The sequence below is a fragment of the Apis dorsata genome, unplaced genomic scaffold (genome assembly GCF_000469605.1).
Source record: "Apis dorsata unplaced genomic scaffold, Apis dorsata 1.3 scaffold_113, whole genome shotgun sequence".
Lineage (NCBI taxonomy): Eukaryota > Metazoa > Arthropoda > Insecta > Hymenoptera > Apidae > Apis > Apis dorsata.
In genome coordinates this window covers 1,544,316-1,554,605 of record NW_006263408.1, presented here as the reverse complement: position 1 = coordinate 1,554,605, position 10,290 = coordinate 1,544,316, and the positions used below count along the sequence as shown (strand labels likewise).

The window sequence follows — 10,290 nt, the reverse complement described above, 5'->3', positions numbered from 1 at the left end:
TAAAAAATAATATTAAAATATAATAAAATATTGTATATTATTATATTAGGTGGTTGAGACTGGTAGCGATGATAGTTTCTCAGATTCAGAAGAATCTCCAGAACAAAGAGGAGGTATCCTTACCAGACGACCATCATATAAAAAAATTCTTAATGACTTAGGTGGTGGTGAAATTACTGGTATGTAAAATTTTTTTTTAGAATTAAAAACAAAATTTTTTATTTATTAAATGTAATATAAATTGCAATTATTTATTATTTTTTAATTAAACTTATTATAAATTCAGTTATACAGAATGTTAATATATTTATTATTTTTGAAGAATCAATTCTAAAAGTCAAAACAAATACAAAAATTGATAAAAAAATATTAAATGAAATTTATTTATTAAATTATAAGCAATTTAAATTCACATTAAATAAAATGGAAATAGTTTATGATAGTGATGTTATACAAAAGATCTCATTCTATTTCCATTTGTTTAATGTAACTTTAATTGTTTTTAATAATTTTTAATTTAATTTTTTAACTTAATTTTCTCATTTGACATTTTTATATACTTTTATTTCAGTCTCTAGAATCAATTTCTCAAAAATGTACTCTTTTAAGTGTGTATATATATATATTGTATACAGGATGGATAATATAATATGACTCTTAATTTATTTTTTATTTAAAAAAATATAAAAACTTCATATAAAAATTATGTAAACAAAACATAACTTCATGTTATTATTTTTTTTAAAATATATAGAGATATTAAAATCAATTTCATATTTTTAAATAATATTACATTTTAATACAGATGGTTATAAAAATACTAAGTCATTTATGAAAAATAAATTACTAATTTAATAAATATTTTAAATTGAATTTTATAAAATTTATCATATAAAAAATAATATCAAATATATTTTTTTGTTGATGAAGCATATTTTTTTATTTCGCTTTTTTTGATTTTCAATTATAAGTTTTCTACATTGATAATTTTTTATTATAAATAGTTCAATTTTTTTTATAAGGAATGCTTTGACGATATATTGAAAAATATATGATTTTAAAAACAAAATTGAACTTAATATATTTTCTATATATTTATCTGTAAAAAAAAGTTATATTTTATATTCTATACCATGTATGAAAAATTTTTAGTGTAGCAAATTATTTAAAATAATCATGCTTCACAATTCATTCTGTATATAATTCTCTATGTAATTTTTAAAAATTAAAAATATAAATGTAATATTATGCACAGAAATAATAAAGTGCATGTCAGTTCATACAATTACTTTATCTATTTTTTTACATATTTCATAGATAATTATAATTATATCAATTATATCATTAATTTAATTTAAATCTTATTAAATAAATGTAAAATCGATTTATTTTATAAGTTACTTATTAAATGAATATTTAAGTGCATTAATTTCATTAAATAGTTTAATAAGAAATCTGTGAATGTGATATTTTATGCTTTTTAATATTTTATTTTATATGAAAAAAAAATATGCCATACCAAGCTTAAAATTTAAGATAAATTATAATAAAATTTAAGATATTTTATCTTTTATTAATCCTAAGAAAAACACAACAAATTCTCCTCTAACCATTATATATATATGTAATATGAAAAAAAACATTTTTTTTTATTGTAATAAATGAAATCCCACTATGCTTATTTGATATTAATAAATTTAAAATTATTTTTTTTAATAATTTAGTTACATTTATTAATTTTAATAATATTCACTTTTTTTATATTTAATAAAATTTTCATAAGTAAAAAAAAAAGTAATAATAATTAAAATTCGTTCATTATTATTATAATATTTATACTTCTTAAAATAGTATTTTATTATTAGTTTTGATTTTTATTTTGATCTATTTCCTTTTTGTATGAGCTGACTGCACAGTATTATAGTAAATATATCAAAAACAGCAGCCAGAAAGGAAATAGCATATAAGAATATTTTACTTTCATTATATTTTTTTAGTAATGCAAATATCTATCTTTCTGCATACAAATTTTTTTAAATATACATATAATTATACATTTTTATGCAATCAGAAAAGTTACTCAGAAGAAATATTAAATATTATTATTTTAATAATATTATTTCTAGAAATGAATATTATAAAAAATACATTTACTATTTTTTAATAAAAAAGTTTTTTTTATATTTTTTATATTGTGGGAATTTTTCAAGTTCATTTAGATTAAATAAATTAACACCGATAACAACTCTATTATAATAAGGGGTTGTACTAATTCGGTGTTACAGACGGTCGATTGCCCCCTCTAGAATCATCTTCTGAGTGTGATTCTAACGTGGACAGTGAAGTGTCTTCCCATTCGCTTCATTATCAGACAGGTTGGTTATTTTTTCTCCTATATATCTTTCCTGGCTGTCCTTTATTTAATTCTGCACAATTATAATCTTTGTTTTTTTAATTTAAAATAATGTTAGAGGAGTAAATTAGAACTGGAGTAAATTATTTTATTAATTTATAATATAAAATAATATAAAAATAAAAATTAAATTAAAACATTTAAGTAAAATTTAATTCCTTTTATCTTTCATATTGCCTAATGTGATATTTTGTATGTTTGCTTGGTGTGGCATCTTTGCTTATGGGGTTTTTAATCGTTTATGAATAGGTGCATAAATAATGTATATAATCATAATAATTGTTAAAAAACTATTCAAACTTATTTTCATTTTTTTTTTTTTTTATGTATTATATTTAAGTACTATACTTAAAGTAAATAAATTCTTATAACTTTTTTTGATGAAAAATTATATTACATGAAATAAGTTTAATAATGAATACATTTATTTATCAATATAATATATATACATACAACATATATACAGGTATATATTTAATATTGATGTAATTTATCAATAATCATAATTAATGCAGATCGCAATTAATATTTACAGTAATTCCTGCTGGTACCATTCAAATTGCAACCCAAGGCGAAGGTGTTCCTGGACTTCATACACTAACTATGAGTAATGCAGCAACAGCAGGTGGAGCTATAGTACAGTATGCACAAGGCCAAGATACACAATTTTTTGTTCCAGGTGCGCGTTTTTTCATAATTTTTCTTCATAATTGAATTTTATTATTTTAATATTTTTTTTCTAAATGATTTTTAAATATTTAAAAAATCTTTTTTAAATTAAGTAATTTATGAATATAAAAAATTAAAATATAAAAATTAAAAATAATAATAATAATATGAATTAAATATTTAATATTTTAATTTGCACTAAATAATTATGAGCAAAAAAATTAAAAATTTGGGGAATACAGTCTCTGACAATGTTTCAGCTTACACAGGACATGGTGTTGTAGTAGAAGATGCAGCTAGAAAAAGAGAATTGAGGTTGCTCAAAAATAGGTAAGATTTAATGAAAATAAAAATATATTCAATGAGATATTATATTTCTATTTTTATTTTTAAATATAATAAATAAATTTAAAAATATAAAAATATTTCTTATTTTTACAGACAAGCAGCCCGCGAGTGTAGGAGAAAAAAGAAAGAGTATATAAAGTGTTTAGAAAACCGTGTTGCAATACTGGAAAATAGAAATCAGACGTTAATAGAAGAACTCAAATCATTAAAACAACTATGCGAACCGAAAACTGACTGAGGTTGGTGTTTAATGTTGAAACATTGTATGAAAACTATTAACTTGCTAAAAAAAATTGTACATGTCTTCTTTGTGTACATTATCTTAAAAGTTGTTAAGTAAGCAATGGTGATGTACATGCATTCTTATAAATAAGTGTTTCTGTAACATACTGTATTTAAAATGCGAATATAAAGGCTTGTGAAACTTGCTATTACTAAAGCGAGAAGCCAAAGGTATATGAAATGCAGAGATAGCAAACTTATAGGCAATATTCTGGAAGTCAATCTATATTTTGGATAACAATCATATGAATTTAGGTTATTAATGATTACATATTCAAAATATGTTGATAAGAAGATAATGACATTAGTGTTTGGAGCATATTCATTTATATTACAGTAACTATGTGATGTCAAATAATATATTTAAAACTTTCAATTATACATAAATATTATATTCTTATGTTTGATTCTATTTGAAAAATTTTACATTAGTAAAAAATGAAGAGCATTATAAAAAAAATGAGGAGAGTGTATTTATTTTAGTAATCAATTTAATATAAATAATTGGTCACTAAAAATACACATATTTGAAAGAAACGCCTTATACACAATATTTGCTAGTATAATTAGGAATTAGAGACAGTTATAAATTAAGATCACATAGTTTCTGCATAAAAAAAGCATAGTTATTAGATAACAGTGTCTATATAATTTTTTTTCAATTTCTTTATTCTTTTATACTTGAAAAAAGTAGATCCATTAAAAAAATGAATCTATTAGAAGTATTTGAGGCATAATTAAAGAGATTAGAGATAATTGTAAAAAGATAAATAGATCGAAATTCTACTACTTTGATCATTGCTGCTGCGACATATATATGTATAAAATGTTATCTCAATATAATTTTTTACTTTAAATACGAACTTCAGAAACATATTATGAAAAAAATGTAACTTATATAATGTAGAAAAGCACTAGTTAAAATATTTTCATTTGATTTTATTTTTTATTTTAAGACGCCTTAAGTGCGAAAAGCTGAAAAACAGAATTTGTAAAATATGAATGTAATATATATAGATATATATATATTTATATATATATATATCTGGAGTGCCTTGAAGATTTCTGTATACATATGGTATACAAATAAACATGCGCAAGTGCGCTCATACATATGCATACCTAAGTATGTGTCAAATTACATATTTTAAGTAAATATGGGTACATGCAATATTTTTAAATTACATATTATGTTATAGTTTTATGTTTTACGTAAAAATCGTACAGTTATGTTAAAATTAAAATTTCTATTCCAATATATCTCCATATCTTTTGGAATTAAATAAAATTTTTAAATTACTAGTATAAATTATATAATATATTCTAAATTGCATATAGATATAATTAAATCATGTTACAGTAGAAAACAGAATGTATTACAATCAAATAATTTATATATTATGATTTTTAATATCAAGAACAAGAAATTATTTTTTAATATCTGACACATATTTAAAAGAAATTATTTGTCTAATGCATTTTTTCTTCATAAAATCAATGTTATATAACATAAGTATAAAACTATTTGATGTATAATTTTGATTGTTATATATTTATAAAAAAAAAAGATTTGAATATTGAAAATCCAGTTTGATCATTCAATAATTTAAAATAATTATTTAATAAGTTTGTGCATAATTTGCTGATTATTTGAAAAAATGATATAATTTTTTTTTTATAAAATGTTAAAATATATTATTATTGTAAAATTATTTATATAAAAAGTATAATAATAGTAATAGCTATAGAGTAATAACTATTTGTACATATTATTTTTTTATATCAATAATATATATTTTTTTAACAAAATTATAATAAATTTTATGATTGATCAGACTGGAAAATTTTTTTGTATAGGCACAATGTATAAGTTTTCAAATTATTTGCTGTTGAACTTTTCACTTTGATAATAGAAAGAAATAATAGTTATATTCTTATGTGCTTAATATGTAATTTGTAATTATACAATTTTATTGAATTAAAAAATAGATTATTTCCAAATTATTCCCTATAAAATGAGAGTACAATGTGCTTATAGTGATATGTTACAAAATAAAAACTCACTATAAGTTTCTTTTCTCGGCAAATTTGAATTTGACTTTAATTTAGACTATACACATCATCTGTGTTTTAATGTTAATTATATGTATAATATATGTATATCTTGATTATTGCACCGATAATATGAAATATTGTATATAGATAATACATGTATTTTTACATATCATTTGTCTTTAAAAAATATAATTCATAAACCTCCTAAGAACTCATTATTATTATAGAAAATATAATATTAAAATTAAAATATTAAAAAAAAAAGACTGAAATAAATTTAAATGCTTAAATATATTTATTAATAGGATATTAAATATATAGAAGTATATATTTTAAAAACTTTATTATATGTATACAATTATTTTTTTGTTAAAAAAAATCATGTTATCATGGATTTTATTCTTTTCACCTGAAACATAAAGAAATATTAAAAATTATATGTTCTATAAATATCATTAATTTTTAATTTAAATTTTAAAATTCAGTTGGTAGTGCATGTAAAGAATAATCATGAATTCATGAATAATAAAAATATCATCATAACAAATTTAAATATTAAATTTTATAAAAAAAAAAATATTACTAACCAAATTTCAATTTATCATATCCTTTCCAAAATATATTTTTTTATTCAGAAATCTGAAATCAATATAACTAAATTAAATTTTTATTAACAATAAAATAAAAATATTTAATTTTTTAAAATGAATAATTCAGTTGGTAGTGCATGTATTAAAAAATCATAAAATCATGTAAATGATAATTCATCATATAGATTTTTAAATTATACATTGTAAATAAATACAATTAAAAAAATATATTAATCAATTACTTACTTAATTTTTTCTTGCTATTATTCAATTACTATTATAACTATTAAAATTTATATATTAAACTTAATTACATTAAGATCAAATGATAATAATTATATGAAATAATAATATAAATAATTTGATAAAATATTTATTTAAAATTCTCGTAAATATGAAAGATTGATAATTAAAACATTATTATGTAATAATAAAGATTAATTATTAAAGATGTTTTTAGATTATAAAATCTTGAATGTAATAAGTTTTTATACTAAAATTAAAATATACACGTGTATTAATTTTGTTTCAAAAATTAAACAGAAAAAAATTATATTATACGAGATTTATTCTTCAATATTTTTATTTTTAGTTTCTACTACTATTTTTTCAATCAATTTATATCACTATTATATCACTATTTTATTTTTAATAATATACAATTTATGTAATTTTTAAATCTTGCTTCAAATACTTTCATCATTCACCAACAAAATATTCTAAAAGAACGAATAACGAATATTAAGTTTTTACTTTCTTTCTGACTTTGGGTAAATTTTTATGTATGCGATAATTTTAGTTAATACTTCCTAAAAAATATTTTTTACAAATATGAAATAAATATTACGAAATTTATGATATAAAAAGTATATAAAATATAATTTTATATTTAAATTTATATTTTAGTTTTTTTAATTTCATTTAATTGTATCCAATTAAAAATGATTACATTTCGTATTTATGATAGATATATTTATATATAAATACCTATCTAGTTTTTACCAATTTAATCTCAGTAGTTGCAAATGTCAGTCTTGCAAGTAGTTACTAGTGAGAATTGTATGTTGTTCGGAAAAAATATGGAGGTAATTAAAAAATGTTCCAATATGATTTTAACAGAATTTTAGCATTTTTTTAATTATCAATTAATATAATAACAATCGTTAAAAAAAATGCAAAATTTAAGTTTAAAAAACTAAATACATGACAACAACATTAAGTAATGTTATTGATATTTTACACTATTATAATTGTCGATCGTAAATCGCTTAATATTCCAATTTACGTAAGTTTATCTTAAATTTCATAAAAATTAATTGATTAACATATTAAACATATTCATTCAATGCATAATTTTTAAAAATAATCGAATCATTTTTAAAAAGTTACTATAATAATCATCAAAGTGTTAAACAATTTATCTTGGATACTGAAATTTCTCAATAAGATTCTGATTTATTAACAGGCGAGAGGAAAATAAAAATGACGGAAAGTTTAATAAATGAATGGTTAGTAGACTGTGCAGATGTCTCACCTTCAGAACTTCATACTTTTGCTACTACCTTATCACAAGATAACGAAATAGTCAGAGCTCTTTATGTACTTTTGGAAGAACGTAGTAAATATAGTCAGGTAATATATTTCTGAATAAAATTTAAGTAATCTCTTTAATATAATCTTATAATATTTTAAATTTATTAATTAAATTTTATTAAATTATTATTATTAATTTTATTAATTTATATATCTTAATATTGAAATAAAACTTAAATGAAATATCTTTTTATTATAATTTAATATTTTATGCAAAAATATATTTAATTATACGTTATTTTTTATTTATTAATGTATCAATAATGTTCTATTCATTATAGTTGGTGGATACAGTATGTGATCAGTTATATAATTTTTATCGGTCTCGAGAAACAGAATTACAAAGATTTACCTTACAATTTTTACCAACATTAGTATACATTTATTTAAATTCTGCAGCTCATGGTGATATTAAGGTAAGACTATATAATTAATAAGACATTTAAATATAAATTTTATTGGTATTTCACATTTTATGTCAAGTTATGATATATAATTCATTTGAATGTTATGTAAGAAAACAATTATAATTTAAATTAAAGATAAAATTATAAGATAGATCTAATTATAAATTAATTATATTATATAAAATGAAATATTTAATAAAGTATTTTCCAATTAATCACAATATTCCAAGATATTTTTAAGTTTTTTTTTAATTATAATTTTTAATTTTATTTACTAATAATTAAAAATTTTTTAAGAATTTTATTAAAATTTTACTAAACATAAAAATATTCAGTATTTATTTATATTTATAAATATTGAAAAATGCAATTTATAAATTAATTATAAATAAATTAATCAATCCAAAAATAAAAAATCATTATTATATTTGAAATATATGTATAAGTATGTTAATATTATAGATATTTTTACATTCAATAATATTTTTTAAACATTTTTTTTTTAAATAAAAATATATTATTTTAAGTATAATTATAATATATTCTGGAAACTTAGATTTTAATATAATTTTTAAATTGATTTGAATTTAATTAAAATTTTCTAATTTAAAAATTAGAAAACATTGATCTAATCTATAAATTATATTCAAAAAAATATTATTATAATAGTTATATTATAATAGTTATTTAAAAATTTATAAAAAAATTTTTAATTTAATTATTTATTATATTATATTAATAATATAGTTGATTTATAATAGAATTATTTGATTCAATTAATTGATTATTTTTAGCTAATATTCATTAATATGTTTGTACTTTAAACATTTTATTAACATAATTTTAAAAAATATGAAAAAAATTATTGTTTCTGTATATAAGAAATACATTATATACATTTTTTCAAATCTTTAATTTGATCTTTGAATTTTATTTTCTATTTCACAGAATTGTCGGTCTGTAGAAACATTATTAATTGGTCTGTACAATTTGGAAATAGTAGACAAATCTGGTCAGCAGAAAACAATTTCTTTCAGATTACCTTCACTTGCCATGATATCCATATTTCATGAGGTATTTTAATGAAAAAATAAATAATTGAATCTTATAGATACACAATATTATTATAATTATATAATTATTTTTTTAAATATAGCCTGTAAGTTTAGCACCTGCTTCTTTAACTGAAAGTGCAGTACGCAGATTTGAAGAATGTAATACAAAACTTGTTAGTTGGGGTCCATTGCAACAAGTTGAAACACTAAATGCTCAAAATAGATTAAAAGTAATGACTGCTCTTCTTTTTATTTACAATCAACAACTTGGTTACATAAGTAAATTTGCATTGGAGCAATTATGCAAAGTTGCCACTAAGTAAGATAAAATTGTTTTTTATATATTTATTAAATATATAATAATTATTTAAATAATTGTTGGTAATTGTAAGTAATAATTTTTTAAATAATTTATTATAGACTTGTCACTCAAGGATTTATGAAGCCAGGACACCATCAACGATCTTCGTATGGAAGCGAGTCTAGTTTTGTTCCAAGGCTTTTACCACGCATACCTGTCTCCAGTCAATTTCTTCTTGAATTTTTACATGCTGTATATTTTGCTATGTGAGTAATTTAATTATATAATATATAAAATTATATATAATATAACTTATATAATCCATATAATTTTTAATTTATAACATTTATAAAAATAATAAAAAAAATATTTTATCAAAATTAATGGAATTATACAAAAATAATAAAATAATATATATTGACAGGTATAATGACTGTTGGTATTTAGGAACACAAGCAGTGGAAGATATTCATAATCGAGCATGTTATGAAACATATCCAGATGTTATGCTAGTTACAAATGCTATACGTAATTCTGCGACTACTGGATCATCAGGTATTTTTATTCAAAAAATTGC

General features: G+C 19.1%; 2 protein-coding genes across 31 annotated transcripts in view; both read left to right on the top strand.

Annotated features, from left to right (window-relative positions):
* The window catches only part of LOC102677000 (cyclic AMP-responsive element-binding protein 1), a 9,384-nt gene extending 3,445 nt beyond the window's left edge, over positions 1 to 5,939 (top strand). For 13 of the 28 annotated variants that reach the window (XM_006612538.2, XM_006612537.2, XM_006612547.2 and 10 more), the window contains 5 exons: positions 50 to 179; positions 2,286 to 2,375; positions 2,949 to 3,092; positions 3,325 to 3,412; positions 3,524 to 4,332. In XM_006612538.2, the coding sequence (XP_006612601.1) occupies positions 50 to 179; positions 2,286 to 2,375; positions 2,949 to 3,092; positions 3,325 to 3,412; positions 3,524 to 3,668 (597 nt within the window). In that variant the 3' untranslated portion in view covers positions 3,669 to 4,332. Of the gene's footprint in view, positions 1 to 49; positions 180 to 2,285; positions 2,376 to 2,948; positions 3,093 to 3,324; positions 3,413 to 3,523 lie in introns of all 28 variants that reach the window. The other 15 variants (XM_006612554.2, XM_031508929.1, XM_006612553.2 and 12 more) reach the window with 8 other exon arrangements.
* A 1,394-nt stretch (positions 5,940 to 7,333) lies between these two features.
* Positions 7,334 to 10,290, top strand: part of LOC102676675 (hyccin) — a 6,384-nt gene continuing 3,427 nt past the window's right edge. Inside the window, exons 1-7 of one of the 3 annotated variants that reach the window (XM_006612535.2) lie at positions 7,334 to 7,442; positions 7,823 to 7,989; positions 8,232 to 8,366; positions 9,306 to 9,431; positions 9,514 to 9,731; positions 9,833 to 9,979; positions 10,138 to 10,268. In XM_006612535.2, the coding sequence (XP_006612598.1) occupies positions 7,840 to 7,989; positions 8,232 to 8,366; positions 9,306 to 9,431; positions 9,514 to 9,731; positions 9,833 to 9,979; positions 10,138 to 10,268 (907 nt within the window). In that variant the 5' untranslated portion in view covers positions 7,334 to 7,442; positions 7,823 to 7,839. The other 2 variants (XM_006612536.2, XM_006612534.2) reach the window with 2 other exon arrangements.